General features: G+C 39.0%; 1 protein-coding gene across 1 annotated transcript in view; it reads right to left on the bottom strand.

The window, feature by feature from the left end:
• Positions 1-11,176: 11,176 nt before the first annotated feature.
• The window catches only part of TGFB2 (transforming growth factor beta 2), a 111,614-nt gene continuing 102,090 nt past the window's right edge, over positions 11,177-20,700 (bottom strand). Inside the window, exon 7 of the mRNA XM_020808465.3 lies at positions 11,177-18,977. Coding sequence (XP_020664124.2) covers positions 18,819-18,977 — 159 coding nt within the window. The 3' untranslated portion in view covers positions 11,177-18,818. The remainder of the gene's footprint in view (positions 18,978-20,700) is intronic.

Here is a 20,700-nt window from a genome sequence, read left to right as displayed (position 1 = left end):
AAAAAATTGGAGGATGGTACTGGGCAATATTTTGAATTTGTTATTTGGAAATAGGAAGTCAGTAGTTTTGGAAATAAAAGAATCAAACAGTCTTAATTTGAATGTCACATGTAGACTTGCCCAGAAGTGTGTATAAATTATTTTTAAGAGACTTTTGTCACCTAAGTGGCATATAGTCTGTTGGAGGCCCCTCCCAAACTTGAGAGTAAAAGGAGAAAGAAGCTAAGAGGGGGAGAAAACATTTCCAGTCAAAGGAATTGCAAAGGAGCTGCTAACCAGGGTTGTTAGTACAAATGGCCTGGAATGATACAGACAAACTAAGGTATTGATGAAAACTGCTTAAGGCAAGCTAATGCAATTTCCCAAAGTGAATCTAGAATTGTCAACCATCTAATGGGCATGAACAGCTAAGCTTTTAACAGTACAGTAGCTGGGTTTGCAGCCAATACCAAATAACATTTCCATGGAAACATTAGCATTGGGGTGAAGCCAACATTAATTGGACTTAGAATAAACTTCTTGAAATAAATTGAACTTATTAGTCATGACTAGCTTCAGGCCTGTTGATTTTGATTGATCTGCCCTAGATTGGACTACTGTTGGATTTAGCCCATAGAAAATAGGACCATAATTCTTGCATTTCAAGCTACTGTTAAAGCAACAACTGTAGAGAATGACTGGAAATCATTTGCCTACAGCTCGGAGGCAGGATCTTCACATTTCAACTCATTCCAACCACCAAAAAGTCCTAAGAACTGCTGTGAGCTCAGTAACAAAGATGTTCAATATCACTGAACAGGGCAAACATCTTGCATACTATTGTGATAGGCCCTTCTCATCTTGGAAATAGTCAAGGACAATGCAAAAACTGTGAGGGAGATTTTTTTTAAAATGACTTCTTAACTTGCTTGGGCTGAAATTCATTGGCTGCTCTTATCCCATCCTTCCTGAAAAGACTGCTATTGGTTTGGGGGGCATTGTGACGGGTTCCAAATGAATTACAACTGCTTATTGGAGAAGAACATGAAATTCTAGCATCGTGTTGGCTTCGATAACACTGGAATTTTTATGGTGATGATGACTGAAAGGCCCATTTTCACAGCAGCTAAGGTCAGCTCTGGATGATGACTCACTTGCACCACTGATCTACACAAATAGCATGTGCTAAGATTATCATCTGGTATAACAATCTGCATCAGAAGGCTCCACATTTCCTCTTACCAGCATACATCTACTGCAAGCCTGAGGGAAAATTTTAGCAAGTTTCCCTAAGTGTCTTTATAGCGGGAACAACACAGCATTTATAAAGTTGCGGGAAGAGGAGTGGGGGCAGGGGGCAGAGAAAAAGAGAAAGGAAAATTATGAGATAACTCCCGTTCTTTGCCTCCTTCCTTCCTCATGATGAAGAAGAAAAATGATTGAGCTTGCCATTTTAAATAAAATGGAATCTGAGTAACGAATACCCAACCTGAAGCATTCCCAAAGGAAGGCTGAGTGCCTATTTTTTCTATTTGCTCTTTGAAATGAGGGAATACGTTTCACGTCGTATACAACAGTGCTCAGGAGAACTTTAGAGTGTAACTCCCCAGGTGTAGCTGCAGTGAGGCCTCTGTTCTCCTTACGTTTTAAGCAAGGGAAACGCCAAACAATGTCAGCCCTTACAAAAGATGGATGGAGTTTAGGCATTCTTCAGTCTTGAGAGACTATGGTAACGTGCTGTATATGGAGGTCTTGGAACAGTGTCTAGTGTGGCTGAGAAGGCCAATTCGAGGACGACACTCCTGTCATTTAAAGAAACAGAATTTACAGTACATTTCAGCTCAAGACAGTAGCTGGGCTAGAGCAGCCAGATCTTTTCCCCAGGGTGCTGAAATTTAGAAAACACCAAAATTTAGAGGTGACTCCTCTGGTCAGTTTTAGGGAAATCAATGACAACCTGTCCTGCCTTTCCCCAGCTTTTTTGAAGACATAATATTGTGTGTCCTCTTTCTTTTTCACTCTCCTCCTTCTTTTTCTTGCTGGGGACTTATGCCCATGCTTCAAATGCATATGAGAGATGTTACGGTTTGTCCCATAGGGTAAAAATCCAATTAAGGGGTTCTATATGGTGTTTTGTTAAACCATTTTGCCAAAATGCCATCCTCTGCATTCCAAGGCCTCGTGAACTCTGTTTTGAAGACAATAAATTTCTTCTTTGTCTACCATTTTTTTAAATGGAGAAACGTGAACAAGCTACTGAATGCCATGCATTATTCAAACAAATGAAATTGCTGGAAATTCTGTAATTTTTTACCTAATACATTTCTTTCTTAATCATTCTTAATACAATAGCTCAGTGATTTAGGTATCTGACTGTGGAGCCAGAGGTTGGGAGTTCAATTCCCTCTTGTGCCTCCTTGACAGGGTCTGGACTTGATGATCCATACTTTCCCTCCTTACAGTTCTAAAATTATTATACTGTACATACTTAACACTTTTTAAAAGTAGAGCAAATAAGGTCTCTTGAAGTCTGTATGCCATTTGGATACCAGGATCACACCAAATGGCATACTGGACCTCCTAGCAACTCTGTTTAGCCTGCTCCGCCCCAGCTATGTAGACAAGACCTAATTCACATATTCCAGGCTAATGTATGATTGTCACATCAATGTTTGTATTTCTCCAAATTTTGTAAAGCACCTTTAGCCTCAAAAATTATGTACAATGTGTTTATATCTGGAAAAGTTGTATACTAAGGTGTGTAAAAGTTGTATACTAAGGGAAAGATATGTATACACTAAGGCAAATTGCATATGGCAAGAAATGCAAATGTTCATCTATTTGGTTGTTGTGGGTTTTTCAGGTTCTTTGGCCGTGTTCTGAAGGCTGTTCTTCCTAATGTTTCGCCAGTCTCTGTGGCCGGCATCTTCAGAGGACAGGAGTAGCATGCTGTGCTCTGGTGCAGTTTGTTTGGGAGTAGTGCTTCTCCTGTCCTCTGAAGATGCCGGCCACAGAGACTGGTGAAATGGCCTTCTGTCACTAATGTGAGAAGGGTTACATTTGTGGTGAGGATGAACATGAAGTTCAATCCCCACTATGGAGTCAGTGAAACAAACAAAGGTCTTAAAAGGGATTTCTTAATGTGTCTAATTTACACAGTGGGTAATCCTGTTATGATAGGGCTGCCAACCATGGGACCTCTGTGTCCAACAAAACACACTTACAGACTCTTCTTCAGGCTTTCTGCCTCAGTACTCAAAGGTCTGACTGGATGGTGGAGACATTTGAGGGATGGGGTGTACATATGCAGCCTGTTACTTCATGAGTTTAGCCCTACATGTAAACTGTCTGAGAGAGTTTACTGTACTTCCTTAGGTTTCCAAGAAATGCATACATTTATTCCTCCTTAGTTTTTCAAGGGGTATGCTTCACCTTCAAGAACAAAGTTTCTCTCAGCTGCTTTATCAAAGGGTGTGTTCTCCAACTCTCAATCTCTGTCTGTCTCTCCCACACTCACTTACATGGCACCACTCCAAACTGTGTCTTCTTGCTGCTTTGTTGACAGTTGCTGCTCCTAGTTCTTGTAACTGATTATTTTTTAAATGCTAATTATTTTAATTTGTTTAGTTTTTATTGGATCTGAACTTCCTTTTGATAGTGTGCAGCTTTGTATACATAGATAGAAAAGTGGCTTAGAAGTTTCTTAAAATAAATGCATTTATTTAGGCTGGCTACTGTATATATCTCAGTGAGGCAGGTATTTGGCTGGGCAGTTCATCCACTGTGCATCCCAGAAGAGCCAGCCTTTGTAGCCTCAGGCAAGTCCCAAGATGCCCCCAGAAAAGGAGAATGATAACCACTTCGGAATACTCTCTACCTAGAAAACCCTAAAGAGGATCCCCATAATTCACTTTATGGCACATTTTTATCATTATCATTGGGACATTAAATATGTGAACAGGAAGTACGACTGACCACATGATATAGACTCCTTTCATATATACATCAAGTGGTTGTGGGCCACTTCCTATGGTACAGTGTCTTGTGGATGTTTTGGTCTCATCAGCATCCTCTACATATATACCACAGCCAAATAGGATACTATCAAAAGGAAATAGCTTCAATATAACTTGTGGAAGACTTTATGATCTCATGAACCTATGAACAGTTTCATTCTGTCCCAGATTAAATGTGTGTGTGTGTGTGTGTGTGTGTGTGTGTGTGTGTGTGTGTGTGAGAGTGAGTGAAATCTCTTTTTTTTTCATTGAAGAAAAGTGTAAATTTTGTTTTGTTTTTCCCCCTCAAGAATATTATTAGTCATCTTCACTGAAGATGACCAAGTCCAATAGGTACAGCTATTTTCAGTCTGGTCAAAATCATACTTTGCCTTCCTTCATAAGGCGCTGCCTGAAAAAGAAAGGGCAGTAGGCCCTAAATCAGCACCATAACATCAATTGAATGTGTAGAGATTCAAAGCCAGACTTTTAAAGGTAAACAGTGGGAGTGCTTTGTTTGGATGGATGAATCTGTCCATTTCATTTTATTTAACATTCCAGTTTTAAAACACACACACACAAACACACTGAATTAAAAAGTCAGCTCACATTCTTGATGCCAGACTTAATGACAAATTGTTCTCATTTTCAAATGTTCTAATAAAAAAACCAAATGAATCAAATTTCTCTCTCCATCTCTATTTGCAATGAGCCAACTTTGTGTGATATAAACTGATTCTGATATTGCCAAAGTCCTGATATCAGTGGTTTCAGCATCTGGCTGTTGACCCAGAGGTTGGGAGTTCAGTTCCCCACTATACCTCCTTGAGATGGGATGGACTTGATGATCCACAGGACCCCTTCCAGCTCTGCAGTTCTAAGAGTGTTGTTGTTGTTGTTGTTGTTGTTGTTGTTGTTGTTGTTATACTGTATTAAAACAGCTTTTTACTTCACAGATATCTGAAAGGAGAATGAGGAATTAAAATAACTTTTTTGTTGCTATGAATGAATAGCGGAGAGGAACTCTTTGTATGTTTCTATTTATTGCTACACTAGAGAAGAAAATGTTTCCGACTTTGAGTAGTCTTGGGAAGATATATCTGCAATGATATGTCCAAAAAACAAACAGCAGAAAAGTCAATACCACGGCCAACAAGTCAAGCTCTTAAAGTTCCCAAACCAATTTGTAATTCCATCCCTTCTTGCATTTGTCAACTTTGTTCAAAATGTAGCAGTCCCTGTATGAAACTCTCTATTCCCATGGAGAATTGTATTATGGAATGATGCTCCATGCAAGTAGCAATTTTGTTTTATTTGTCTTTCGCATATGGGAATATTTATCTTCAAAGCTTTCTCCTCTGGCTGCTTTGTAAACCAGATGGTCTTGTGTGGGCTAATTGTACGATGATTTGTTGTGTGATTCAGTAGCATTGTTTATTTGTACAGTGGTTTGATGGAATGTGTACACTGCATAATATTGCTCCACAGTGTGTTCTTTTAGGACTGAGTCCCATTTTGTTTGAACAGTGGTAGTTGTATTTGTGATTAGATGGAGGTACAGAGGATACTTTGATCTTGGCTCACTTGCTGTATTAAACCAGCAAGAATAAAGTAGTGGAGTCTCTGTTGAAAATCCACTTGGCTGTAGAAGATTGATCAACAAATGCTCTGTCAATGAAATTGCTATATATATTAATTCGGAAAGCAGGAAAAATATTAATACCTTATTGCATCATCCTATGTCAGGCAGTTGTGCACCCACTTGCTATATTGACAAAAACATTCCTTGTTGCAATATTTCCAATTTCAGATAAAACCATTGCAGGAGGTAATTTGAAATCAGCACAAGACTGAGATATTTAAAGGATCTTGGATTTTCAAACAGTTTGCAAAACACTGCCTTAGATGTTGTTGCAACAACCAGTTCCAGATTCCTCTACCAGCAACAGTGTCCTTCCTGGGCAGATTCCTTTTATTCACTAATTCATTTAATTTATATCTAGCATTTCTGCCAAAAGGCCTTTGGTGGGGTCATTCTCACCTCTGTTTTAAATTTAGGTTGCCAGCAGCATCTGGTCACCTCAGATTTCAGGGACACGTGGGATATGAAAGCGGGTGTTGAGCAGGCAACAGGTGGGAAAGAAGACTAGAACAGCTTCTAGGCCAGCTGAGAGTGGAAATATGAACAAGAGAATCTGGGTAAAAATGGGTAAGTAAAGCCCCAAGTAAAATGGTAACAATATATTCGCGAAGGCTTTCACGGCCGGGATCTAATGGTTGTTCTGGGTTTTTCGGGCTCTTTGGCCGTGTTCTGAAGGTTGTTCTTCCTGACGTTTCACCAGTCTCTGTGGCCGGCATCTTCAGAGGTCCAGAGCACAGGTTGCTGTCCTCTGAAGATGCCGGCCACAGAGACTGGTGAAACATCAGGAAGAAACACCTTCAGAACACAGCCAAAGAGCCTGAAAAACCCAGAACAACCATAATATGGTAACCTTCAGTCAAGAGGAAAAACATTTTTGATGCCCAGGTGATTAACAAAACGGATCCAGCAGCTGCAGCAATTGCTGCTGTTAAGGCTGATTGCCCATGTCATGTTACCTACATGACACATGGAGAGTTTTCCCAAACACTCCACTGCTGCTGGAGCTTGTGGAAGGCTCACTGTCAGCCCATGGGAAGTCTTCATTTGAAGTTTTGAAGCCAAGGCTTATTCAAGAAAAAGGCTCACAAGCACTGATGATGCTGGTGCGCCTCTCCTGGCCTTGCTAAAGTGGGCCTGAGTAAATGTACCCACCAGCTTCCTTCCCAATACCTTCCATCTTAGAGGCCTTAGGGTGTAGCAAATAAAGCGATGGACTAAGATTCAGGAATCCTGAGTTCAGATCTCTCCTCAGCCACAAACACTCCCTGGGGGCATAGCAATCACTCCACATAATCTCCACTTACCTCAAAAGCCCTACTCCTTCTAGGGATACTAGAGTGATTTGATGTCAGAGAAAAACAGGAATTTTCCCTTGGCTGTTCAGGGGGCCGGTGTTGCACAGGTACCACACAGAAATAAACATTATTGCTCTGAGCCACTGAGCCTTGGTGCCAGTGGAAATGGATGGACAGAGATGCCCAGGACTTTGAGCTACCTTGCATACAAAGCTTTGGCTTCCTTCACTATCACCCACCTTAAGATTATGCCAACTAGCTTATCCTAGAGTAGATTTCTCCAGACGGGTGGTATAAAAATCAAATCAAATTAAACCAAACCAAATCAATCAATCCTTTTGGCTTGATGGATTCAAAATGGAGACTGACAGACCTATTTCCCTGTGTGAAGGGTGTGGATCAGGTCTCAGCAGTAAGCAGTAATGACAGCAGCTTTAGAAGTGCTTACAAAAAGATCCTGAAAGTATTTGCGAAGGCTTTCATGGCCGGGATCTAATGGTTATTGTTGGTTTTTCGGGCTCTTTGGCCATGTTCTGAAGGTTGTTCTTCCTGACGTTTCGCCAGTCTCTGTGGCCGGCATCTCCAAAGGATGGTGAAACATCAGGAAGAACAACCTTCAGAACACAGCCAAAAAGCCCGAAAAACCCACAACAACCATTAGATCCTGAAAGATGTGGCTGACCTCATATTTTCATTAATCTGTACTTTAGATTTTGGGCTTTTTCCCCCAGCTCAGTGTATTGTTGGCAAGCCTTTTACAAGAATCCATTAAGATGAAAGGATAGCCTATTTAACATTGTCAGATCTCAGGGGACTCTCTGAAATCTCAGAGAATGGCTATGCTTTCCCAAATCTCGAGAGGGGGGGCACAAATAATTTATCCGAAGTTTAGATATTGTGGCAAAATGGCAGATTGCCTGATGATTAGAGAAGGCATAAACCATCAGTTTGGCAGTTCATGCTAGTTCATCCTTTGGACAAACAGATGTTCAGCGATTCCCAGGCCCGCCTCCTCCAGCAGGCACCCACTCAGAGAGAGTGCCCTGGCTTCCCTACCCCTCCTCTTCCAGTATGGCTTCTGAGTGGGCGCCCACCAGAGGAGGCAGGGCTGGGAAGTACTGAATACCGATTTGTCTGAAAGACGAAGCAGCCTGAACTGCCGAAGCAGCAGTTTGTGCCTGTCTCTAATGGTGATTAATTGAGTTGCTATTTATTTGTTTTGTTTCTATGCTGCCTTTCTCCAAACTACAAGACCCAAGGGAACCCACACAAAAAAGAAGAGTTAAAAACATGATAAATTACTATATCAACAAATCTGAATGTATATTAGTATTAAAATAAAAAGCTGAAACAGTTGAAAGTGCCTACTCCGAGAATGGTAGGGGCAGTGATGACTTTAAATCATCCTTCCATTAGGATATGGAAGTTTACATCAAATAAAATTTATTAGCCTCTTTGTTGCTTTTGATGCCATGGATTAACACAGCTCTCTCTCCCTCATTTGCTCTCACTACAACCTAGTGAAGTATACCTGTATGTCAAGCAAGTTTCATGACTGTGGTAAGGATCTAAATGTAAGCCATACTACATCAAATGAAAAAAATAATAATAATCCATCTACTGTAAAAATATAGAATGCATATAAGCTAGGTAGAAAAAAATGTCTAAAGGAGACAGAAGATGCTCTGGAAAGAACTCATGTTGCTGAGGTGGAAATATGAGAACCATTCCTTCCTATCGCACTGTATACATGCGGCTGTGTGTGCTTTGTTCAAAGAAGATTCCTATGCCAATTTTTCAGTTAGTAAGGCTTGTCTTTTCCCTTATCCTATGCAGAACATTCCTTCTATATTGGTTGAATCAAAATGTGGTTAATAAAAGTAGAATATTTGATATGAGGAGAGACCTAATTGTATATGCCTTGGAACCCCCCCCCCCTCTTTTTAAAAAAAGTCCAAAATCTGCCTCTTAGATCAGACAGAAGAGAGTCTATCAGGAGCCATGAGTTCTGGGAGAAAATAAACAGCGAGGTTATGTAATTATATGTGGTTATAAAGTCGATGTGAAGTCATGTAGTTGGCTTGTCACTGGGTATGGGTGTAACAGTAATTTCCTCATCTGTACAGAAAAATAAAATAAAATAAAATGGAACAAGAAACTGATGAGAACTCCCAATCAAATTTGATACGCTAGTTTAATGAAGTAACCTGCTGGAATCTAGGAGTAAGTCCCAGGAGCATGAAGTCAACCAAGATGTGGTGCTCCAACAATCTAATCTTGCTTTTGAATGAACCATTTCATGCCAAACCAAAACGTTGGCAAGAAAGGGTCAATGACCACTATTTCCTAGGGTGGGTTTTGTTTTTTGTTTTTTCGCTTTTTGCTTTTGGTACAGTTTGCACATACTTGAGTATCACATACCCATTATAAAGCACTTTCAGCATCCAGAGTCTGGTCCAATGTTTAAACCATTTTTTTTCTTCCTTCATGATTGGTTATAATCTTTCTTAAACTAGGGAATAGCAAGAATGTTTATAGAGATAAGCAGCCGAGGAGCAGATGAATCCTTGCAATGTAAGGAGAGCCCAGCTTTTGGTCTTACTGTCAGCAGGACTTGCCAAATGCTTTTTTTTTTTTTTTTTTGCTTGAGGTAAAAGACGACACTCACCCAAACGCATCCCCGATTCCATGCGTAAAAGTCAACCTGAGTGGTGGCTGAATCTTATATATTGTCAAAGGGGCAGACATTAGCTGGCACAGAAGGCTTAAAACTGGCTGTGTGGTATATTTAGCTACATACCCTGCTCTCTCTCTTTCTCTCTTCTTTGTCCCAATATCACGAGTCTGCCTCACTCTGCCTAATGGCACCCCTGTTTGTTGTTGGGTTTGCCTTACTCTTCTACTGGTGGACAACATGGTTGAATGTTTGACTCATGTTCACTACCTCACATCTGCTCAGCGTAAGCCATCTTCACATCCTATATTTACTGCCTTCTTCCTTCACTCCATCTCTATTTACATTTCCATGCCTCACTCAGGCATTAAGGCAAGAGTGCAGGAAGAACTCCATTGTATCAAACCAAAGTTCACCAGCATAGCATCCTCCTTCTTGCATTGGCTGATATAATGCCTCCAGCAGTCCACAAGCAGAAGATGAAGAAAGATCACATCTCCCTCTATGGATTGCAAGGAGTTGTTATTGGATGACAAACTTTCTCTGAAACTGGTGGTTTAATTAGCCATGATGGCCAACGATCATTTGAAAAATAGTAAGAAACTAAAGTTCAGCTCCTCTTCTTACCATCTCCTCAACAGCATTTAGAGCAGCATAGCACATCTTGCAGATTGCAAGCTGCATTCAGTCTCTGGAGCCCTTCCCAAAATGACAGATTCCTTTGCCTCTATTTGATCCCTGTTTCTAACAGTAGACCAGAAGGATTACTGGTGTGGTGAGTTGGAGGGAGGCTAATACTACTAATGGCTCTGAGCTACTATTGTGGCAAGTATGCACAAATAACCATTGGAGATACTGTGGAGGGGAGAAAATCTAAGCCCACCCCTCCACCTCCTCAAGTAACTTTGGAGCTGCCTATCCTCACTCTAGACAATGTGTTTGTTTGTCTGTACATGTGTGCCTGCATGGGCATATATGTCCATCTTCCTCTGTCTTTTTCTATGTTCATGTATTTGTGTGTGTGAATTCACATGCCCACAGCCCCCAGACGCCCAGCCCACATCTTTACTGAAAGGATCACCTGGTGTTTTTCGTGGCTCCAAATTGTTTACCTACATCCCTCTTTTGATGCTCAGCTGCTAGTTGAGGAGCCAGATGGCACACTCCATGGTCGGGATTTGGTCCAGTGACTGCCAATTGCTGATCAGCAGCAAGTCCCTATTTCCCTAAATGGAAGCTGGTCTCTCTATAGAGGTTTCCCTACATGGAAGCTGGTCTCTCTAAAAAGTTCATATTGGCAATCATAATAGACAAATAGCTCCTTATAGACAAGTTTTCATTTAATCAGCCCCTCTGTATTTCTCCAGTAACTAGAGTATTCCATAGTAGTGAAAAATATTTGTACAGACTGGGCCACAAATTTCATCATATGCAACTGTGTACATGATGGGGACCAAAGGAGATATGTTTCTGTAGCACAGAATGGATTCTGTTGCTGGACACACATTAGGAGATTTAATCTTCTTGCTGGCTAGGATGAGTTGCACAGAAGGTTTTCTGTTTCAAAACGGAAAAACGCAATACATGGGCATATCACTGAAATAATTTATTTACTGCCAGAGCACCACAAAATATGGACATTGTATTAAAATACAGAGTTGATCAGTCACTGAATTTCAATACAGATGTTCTTATGTACATTCCTCCTTCCCCCATTTACACTCCCCATGTGATCTTATTATTGCTTATTAAACATACAAGAATATTTTCTCTTTCTCATTTGGAGACTCCAGACAATTGCCACCTGGGCTCCATGTTTCCATTTGCATTTGGTCCTGGAAATTTTGTCAAGCGACTGCAAAGTTGTTAATTGATCATCGGTGCTTTGTACACATCATCAAAAAGGTCTTGTAGATTTTGTCAGAGGATAATTTGAAGTGGCATTTGACAGCTGCATGTTATCTGAAGCTGCATTTGAAACTGTAAAGAACATTAGATATTACTGTAACTCCTACAAACGTGGAGCAAAGATCTATAAACATAGGTGGGGATGGCAGGATTAGTAACCCCAATGGCCAGAATGGACATTTCTAGATCTTTCATAATCTGCAAAGGTAAGGTCCTAAATGATGTTTGTAATTCCTTCATGATCTCCCTCTCCATACGTGTGTGTGATTATCTTCTATTATCTCATCCTAATGTAAACATGTTGAAAATATTGACATGATTTTTAAAAAAAAAAACCATCTCTTTTTTTAAAAAAACCAAGAGATACAAGAGACAGGAACCAGGGCAACTGCTACTTGAAAAAAAAATATCATTTTAATCCTTTTATTGGTAACCCCGTCCCCATGCACGCATCATAAAAATCTGATCCAGAGGCTGGTAAATCCATATAAGGGCCACAAGGGGGAACAAAATCCCATTGATCTGGCCTGGCACTATAAGTGCCAGCACCAGTTAGATTACAGCAAAGGATGTGTTATAAAGAAAACAATTTAAACTTACAGGGAAAGTTTTATCCTGTTGTGCAAAAGAAATTTACAACAGAAATCAAAGCACTTAGGAGCAAATGGGGGTGGGAAATCATCTTCTGGGATGTGCTCCCTAAACTTAACACACTTAGGGTCTAGAAACGCCAACTCTTAGGATCTGGTCAAAAAGGATTAATTTAAGAGCACAAAAAAACCAGGAGGAAGGGAAAGGAACTCAATTTTTTTCCCTTTAATGTTTTGCACACCCTTTACTGTTATTCTAACACTTATCTAAAATTTTCATTTTCAATTATACCAAGCTTTTTCTGTAGGTTATTACTCTCATTAAAAAGCCAGCCAAACAAATATTCGATTAACCTTGCTTTTCCCAAAATATCTTAGTTAAAAAGAATGCACAGAAACTGCTCAGAAATCCACCCTTGGAATAATAAGATCCAATTGCTCCAGAAAGTTTGGTCCTTATTGTACTACTTTAGTAAATTATTACCATTCCTGTTTTAAATTATTTAGATTCAGTCTAAGACAAAATGTAGGTCTAAATTAGGATCCGTACAAACAAAAAAATTGTTGTACTGCAGAATTTCCTAATATCACCTGAGGAAATATATACATATATTCTCCAATTGCACTAAACTGGGTAATAAACTAGCTTGGAATCTCAGTTTCATGTTCAAACTGACACTTTAAGTCAACTGGAATCCAATCGGGATCAACCAGATGATGAGTAACTTCTGAATCCTTTCCAAAAAAATGATGTAGGAACTAAAGTTCCATTGTCCTGATTTCAACAGGAAATAGGTCCTGGAGAGGAAGCCACTCAGATCTGAACTTGCCACGAATACTTTGAATAACATGATTCTACTTTCCTTGACAATGAACCAATTTTGACTTCAGCAGATTTGTTATATAATTAAAAACAACAACAGAATCACAGAGCTGCTTCTGTGAAAGGTCTATGTAAATCCAAAATGTAATTGTACAATCCTAAATAAACTTCCTTGTAAATTAATTGCATTGTAATGACATTTATGTATGAATAAGTAATGATAAGGATCAGACAGTGATGACACATATATCAAGGTAACCTCCAGACATCCATAAGAGTTAAACTATTACTAGGACTGAAAATTTAATCTCTTTACATATATGTTTGGTAGGGAAGTTCTGTAACATGCAAAGTTACCAATATGTTAACTGTTCATATTAATGTTAAAAACCATAGACCTAAAACTCTTTATTGATACTGTTAGCAGTGTGTCTTAGTATTAACTCCTTCAAAAATACTGCATGGGAAGTTTAAGTTGCCTTTCCCAACCTGGCACTTCCAAGATCTGTAGAACTTCTACAATCCAACTGCTGGATGAAGCTGGTGGCATTTGAAGCCAGCGTATCTGAGAGGGCAAGGTTGGGAAGACTGTCCTTAAAACATGGTATTTTTTAAGCTTTTACAGCTTGTCTGAATTGTTGTCACTTCTCTTTTTTTTCCATACCCCTCTGCTCACAGGAACATGGATGCTATTCAATCACTCATATCAAATACTAGGGATTGTTGAAAACAACTGAGCATAACATTTTTAAAATGCCTTTTACAATATCTTTTAAAACAACTAGAATTACATTATTTATATCACACCAAAGTGACCAACACTGAGAGGCTGACACCTGTTGTGACTTTTTTTTTATTATGCCTTTATTAAAAAAGAAAGAAAAGTAATTTGTAAAGGTAATTGGGTTCCTTTAATTTGTTACTCATCACTTCTGCTTCCAAATAATAGAATCTCAATATTAAGGGAACCCCCTCTTGTAACAATGTCTAAGGTTAGGCAATACATTTATTGGATCACACTAAAAAGTTACAAATATATGACCTTTCAACTTTTCATCAGGTAAAGGTGGTATAAAACTTGGAGTTCAGGTAAATCGTACAAAAATAGCAATATCCTTGGCTCATAAAGTCAAACTGCGACAAAATTAAGATGTCATTTAGATTCATGAGGCAGAGACAAAGGTATCAATGTGAGTTCTTCCACACTCTGAAGAAAATAACTACCTTAGTTTCCTCAGAAATTTGCCAGCTGCTTTAGGTGAGGCCAGATAGACCGTTGTAGTCTTGGAGTAAAAAGCTATAGGAAGCTAGATTTAGGCTGAATATCAGCTTAAATCTTCCTAATTGTTAGGAACCAGTTACCTTAGGAGATGGTGTGCTCCAACACTGGAGGTATTCAAGAGAATATTGGACAGCCATCTGTCAGATCGGCTTTGATTGGGATTCTTGCATTGAGCAGGGGGTTGGACTAGATGGCCTTATAGGCCCCTTCCAACTCAGTTATTACATGATTCTGTGAAACAAGGTTTTAGTCTTCACATCAACAAAACAACACATTTTGGTATCCCACCTTCTGTGATATTGACACCTTTGTTACTGGTAATACCTGGAGAGTAGTCCTATAATACTCAAAGTTCATCTGATTTATAACTTTTTAGAGATCCAATAAAGATATTGCACAAGATTTTGTAGCGATGGAATGGATTCTACCACCATCTTTAACACTTATTTTTCATGTCGTTTTACAGATTTGTGTTCATACGTAGCGGGGGTGGTTACATTAGCCCTAATGGCTGCCAAACTGTGTGGACATGCCCACATATTCATTCAATCACTCAAAGTACTTACATATTATCGGACCGAACCACAGAAAGACCAACCTTTAAAACAAGACCTATATATTGTTGAGAGCCATTTTTGGCAGGGAGTCCTCACAGGAGAGTTGTACCATTTGATCCACTTCTTCAAACTCTCCCTTAAAAGACAATGTGATCGCTGTACAGTTTCCAGCCTTTCTAAAAGCAGCAGCTCGTGCCACAAAAAGCATTTGCTGACTGAACGGATGTATGGCTGGGGCCATGTCAAGTTGCCCTATCCATAATGTCTCACATGTGGGCTTGCCCCATTCCTAGTATTCACTCTCTATATGTGGACATTGGGGAGAAGGAAGACCATTTTGTTTGACCTTAGGCTTCAGGCTGATGTGTCAATACAAGAACGTTTTTTGTGAAGAGGAATAATTTGTACATATACCTCAGGACTAATTCATACGTTATGAACTGGGCTCAGTTAAAATGCCTATCACAGGGGGTTTCCAAACAGGATTCATTTGGTATTCTTAGAAATCAAATATGGCAACATTTAAATATATATATGAACATATATATGGAAATGAATGGAATGCATTTGCTGAGAACAGTTATTCTAAATTTAAAATACTAGAACACTGAAGAAAACAGAGCTTTTGTGTAGTTCTGTTTCTTCTTTTCCTGAAGAAAAACAGAAGAATGTTATCAGGAAAGCATACAGTAATTTTAGAAAACCATGTAAGAGCAATCTTGCAAATCAGTATTCTGAACCCTGATGCCTTCTAGATGTTTTTGCTTACCACTTCCATCCATGCTAGTCACCATCGCCAACTTCCTCAGGAGTTCTAAGACATTGAGTGGCACTTAAGTTGGGGGAGACAATGTTGCAAATTAACTGAAAACTACAGGTGTCCCCATCTCCAGAAAACACAGAGAAAATTTAATTCTCATATTAATCTGGGGATCAAATGTCTGCCCCAGAAAAGTCTTACAAGTAGGTTTTGCCCTTTGCTGAATATAACATTGGTCTTCAGCTCATAGATTGCTTGCTCAGGTTCAGTCTTTGCAATTCCAGGAAGGAAGGAAGGAAGGAAGGAAGGAAGGAAGGAAGGAAGGAAGGAAGGAAGGAAGGAATTCCAAAAAAAGAAGCCACATTGATTCAAATGAAAAATTCAAAATCCCCAGCCAGGTGATAACTCTATTGGGATCCAAGTCTGAATTCAGGGAAGGCTGTGAGGTTTTAAGTTCCATTAGGCTAAAACAACAACAACAAAAACCCAAACCTAAAATAAAATTTAAAACACTGGAGAGGAGGAGAAAAAGATGTCTAAAATCCTAGAATTTTAAGTCATCTGCTAGGAGCAGAGGAACAATATAGCAGGACGATCTGCACAGGATTATGCTTTTGTTCATAGTTCAAGCAAACTAAATGCATGGCAATTAACTATTGCCTGAACTACCTGGGGACTGTAATTAAACTAGTATATATCTCAAAGAACATCTGATGTGTGCTTTCCCTCACAACTGGCGCATTCAGAACTTCCTAGAAACATGAATTCAATCCTGAAAAGCTAACATCTCCTCAACTTAACTGCACCATCTATTTAAAGGAACTGTTGTTGCGTTATGGTTTCTTGTTTTGGGGTTGTTTTTTTTCCTTTTCCTTTGCCAAGAGTATCCAGAATCATTTAAGTCCGAATACTTGGACATGCATGGCAAATCCAGCAGAGCCCATGTATGTACATATCTGCATGCATGTGTAGATATGGCAGCACTGTGTATGTGCACACTGTGAATGGGCACAGTTTCCCAATTTGATCCTGTGTCTACATCTTTTGAAAACAAACGAACCCAGCAACTTGAGATCCTGCCAATGAGCTTTTGGTTGGGGTGGGTGGGGTTAGATAGACCTCCTTTTATTCTCCTTTCCCTTCTAAATATCTGATGGCCAACATGATACATTTTGCAGAAGTATCCCATCTGTGCAACATTGGATGCACCATGCTTATTGTGTTGGCGTGGTGTCATCCTCTACCTTGTTTCAACTGATCCCAGCATCCTTTTTATGCAATTAAGATTTTTTTTTTTTTTGGACTTTAAATAAGGGAGCAGATGGTAAAAGAACTGAGAGTAATCAACCATCCTACCACAATAGAAACACATGCACTTCAATTGAAAAAAATGAGGCTGCATGTACAAGTAGCTTCTTCTGCATACTTCTGGTATGCATGGTCATCTCACATTTGCGAACCCTTCAGAAGTTTCTATTGAACTAGCTAGGTCTGGAGATCGCTCATTAATAAGGTAGTCAATAAGTTGTAGGTGACACAAGGGCACATAACAACAAAAGCTAGGATATCTCTTTTGATGAAATGCTTGATTACGATTGGTTCAGACCAGGAAGCCAGAAAAAATATTGATCTTTTTTTATAAAGTTCATGACCTCAACTGCAAATCAATTATGACTATAAGTCTTTGTTTGCCTCCTGGTGGACTATCTCTTGTTTAATCCCCATCCAGCTCTGAAACAGGGAGTGGAAATTACATTGTCTTGTATGATTCTTTTGTTTTAAAAAATATTGAATGGGAGGAATTTCATACAAAACAATATTTTTAATCTACCCCTTCTTTTTTTGTAAAATGAAACAAAAAATGAGTGAAGTCAGGTAGCTTACGTCATAATGATGAAAAACAACATACAAAGCACATGTATAGCAAATATTATAAAACATGTATTTGTAGTGCAAGTTGAAAATACAGGGACTCTACTCATACTGGCCAGCTAGAGGGAAACACATGACTGAGTAATCAACAAGAGCCCCTAAATTCAAACTCTTCAGAATTGACAGTATTAACAGAATACAAAAATATGGTGAAAATTTACACGTTACACATAAAGTACTTATTTTTTTAATAGTTTACAATAGAGATCTACAGATATGTTTCCAATTAAGCTGGCATCTTGCTACCCACCTATTGTAGTAGTATAGGTATGGACACACACACACACAGCACACGTACACACACACACACACACACACACACATACAAATTTTTTTTAAAAAAAAAAAATCCCAAAGCAGTAACTATACAGCATTGTAATAAGGTCTGAAGATTAGACCAATAAGTGTTAACTGTTTCACTGGTTTACTAAACTGTCAGTTTTATTCATTTGCTGTTTTCTTTTTCAGTTCTCCTTGTTCAGAAAAATCTTAGACTTGCTTTTGAGACTGAAACAAAATGTCCTTTATTAATAAGCTTTTCAGCATTAAAAACAACGGTATGAGGCTTTACATAAAGCCTTCCTTAGGCTCTTGGCAAGGAAAAAAACAAGATGTGGCTTTTGTTTGGTTTGGTTAAGGCAGAATTTCTTAATAATGTAGTAACAGACTACTATTTTAATTGAACTAAACTACTCATCATTTTTAGGACTGTTTTGTGCTCATGCTTCCTAGGTACTAAACATGTTCCTAACAGTTTATTTGGTCTGCACATTTGTGTCTTTCTTCTTTATCTACACCCCACAATGGCAACAACATGTTCTCATTTGATCGTATTACACAAAAATAAATAATGCACTGTTAATTCTAATAACTACAAGGAACAGATAGGGTGTCTACCACATTACACAATGACGATCAAGTAAGCCACGGGAGAGATACAGCAACTCCACTTAATTGGATTCTTTTTTCTTGTTTTTTTTCTCCTTTCACATAAGAGCTCTGTAACAAATTCTTCCAGTGTTTATTTTTAAAGGCTGTTTTTCTTTCTTTCTTGTCAGTATTTTTTTTTTTTGCCTTTTTCCCTTAAAAATGCTTCTTGTCTATCTCACTAACCACGTAGTAGAAATGGAGGATAAGGCCTTCAAGGTTTTTGTATCAGCTGACAGTTTAAAAACAAAACAAAGAACTAAACAATGAAACAACTCTCAAACTTTAAGTCGGACGAGTACCGCTGTTTTTTTTTCTTTTTCTTTTTAGAAAAACACCGATGATCCTATGTTTTCTTATTTCTTTTTGTTTCTTCCTCTTTGTATGTTTCTTTTCCTTCTTTCCTTTTCTGGGAATAACAGATGCATCTGCCACACTGCTCTGATGTATCCCTTTAGCTGCATTTGCAAGACTTTACAATCATGTTCGAAAGCTGTTCAATTTTGGGTGTTTTGCCAATGTAATACAAGATGGTGAGGGGTTCAAGATCCTGGGATACACAGCATGGAGATGCAGACGCTTCTGGATTGATAGTATTATACAAACTGAGTACCTAGAAATAAAGGAAATAGAGATGAATATATTTCTTCTACATATTCCGTATGAAGCATCACTGTTTGTGGGTTCCATTTATTACCAGCTTATGTAAGAATGTTAAGAATCCCAGTGGATCAGACCAAAGGTCTATCTAGTCTAGAAATATTCTGTTTTCCTTTGAGGCCAGTAAAATACCTCCAGGAAGCCCACAAGCAACAACTTTTAACTCTGCTCATTAAATGCCCCAAGATTTACAAAGGCACTCTTTTTTTTGTCCATATGTAGCACTGTAGCTCCACTCTGATTCCTACGACACTGCTATATTTGAAAGCTTTTGCATAGGACTCCTCAAACGCACATGGTTATCCCTTACCACACACCCACATCCAAAGAGAATACAGTTATGCCATTTTATGTTAGGCCAGGTTTCTGAGTCCTTGATTATGCTTTGGGTGTTTGAGGACTATGTTCTCTTTGCACTAAGGAATCAGAGTTGGTTCTACCAAAGTAAGAGAGGATGCTCTTGAATGGTCAGAGTGCTCGAAGAGGAGATGGTAAGAATAAACATTGACATCCTGGGTGTCAGTGAACTAAAATAGACGGGAATGGGTGAATTCAGTTCAGACAATTATCATATCTACTATTGTAGAATCCTGTAGAAGAAATGGAGTAGCCCTCATAGTCAAGAAAAGAATGGAAAAAGCTGTAATGGGATACAGTCTCAAAAATGATAGAATGATCTCAATACGAGTTCAAGGCAGAGCTTTCAACATCACAGTAATCCAGGTTTATGCACCAACCACTGATGCTGAAGAGGCTGAAATTGACCAATTCTATGAAGACTTACAACACCTTCTAGAACTGACACCAAAGAAAGATTTCTTCTCATTATAGGGGAATGGAATGCTAAAGTAGGGAGTCAAGAGATAAAAGGAACAACAGGTACGTTTGGCCTTGGAGTTCAGAACGAAGCAGGGCTAAGGCTCATAGAGTTTTGTCAAGAGTACAAGCTGGTCATCACAAACACTCTTTTCCAACAACACAAGTGGCGACTCTACACATGGACATCACCAGATGGGCAATACCGAAATCAGATTGATTATATTCTCTGCAGCCAAAGATGGAGAAGCTCTATTACAGTCAGCAAAACCAAGACCTGGAGCTGATTGTGGATCTGATCATCAGCTTCTTATAGCAAAATTCAAGCTTAAACTGAAGAAAGTAGGAAAAACAATTGGGTTAGTCAGGTATAAACTAAACTATATCCCTTATGAATTACACAGTGGAGGTGAAGAACAGATTTAAGGAACTAGATTTGATGGGAAGAGTGCCTGAAGAACTATGGATGGAGGCTTGTAACATTGTACAAGAGGCAGCAACAAAAATCATCACAAAGAAAAGGAAATGAAAGAAAGCAAAGTGGCTGTCCAATGAGGCTGTACAAATAACAGAGAAGAAGAGGGAAAGAAAACATAAGGGAGATAGGGAAAGTTACAGAAAATTGAATGCAGACTTCCAAAGAATAGCAAGGAGAGACAAGAGGGCCTTCTTAAATGAACAGTGTGAAGACATAGAGGAAAAGATTAGAAAGGGAAAAACCAGAGATATGTTCAAGAAAATTGGAGATATTAAAAGAACATTTTGTGCAAAGATGGACATGATAAAGGACAAAAATGGTAGGGACCTAACAGACGCAGAAGACATCAAGAAGAGGTGGCAGGAATACAGTGGAATTATAC

This window comes from Pogona vitticeps, chromosome 1 (genome assembly GCF_051106095.1).
Source record: "Pogona vitticeps strain Pit_001003342236 chromosome 1, PviZW2.1, whole genome shotgun sequence".
Lineage (NCBI taxonomy): Eukaryota > Metazoa > Chordata > Lepidosauria > Squamata > Agamidae > Pogona > Pogona vitticeps.
This window is presented reverse-complemented; position numbering and strand designations above follow the sequence as displayed.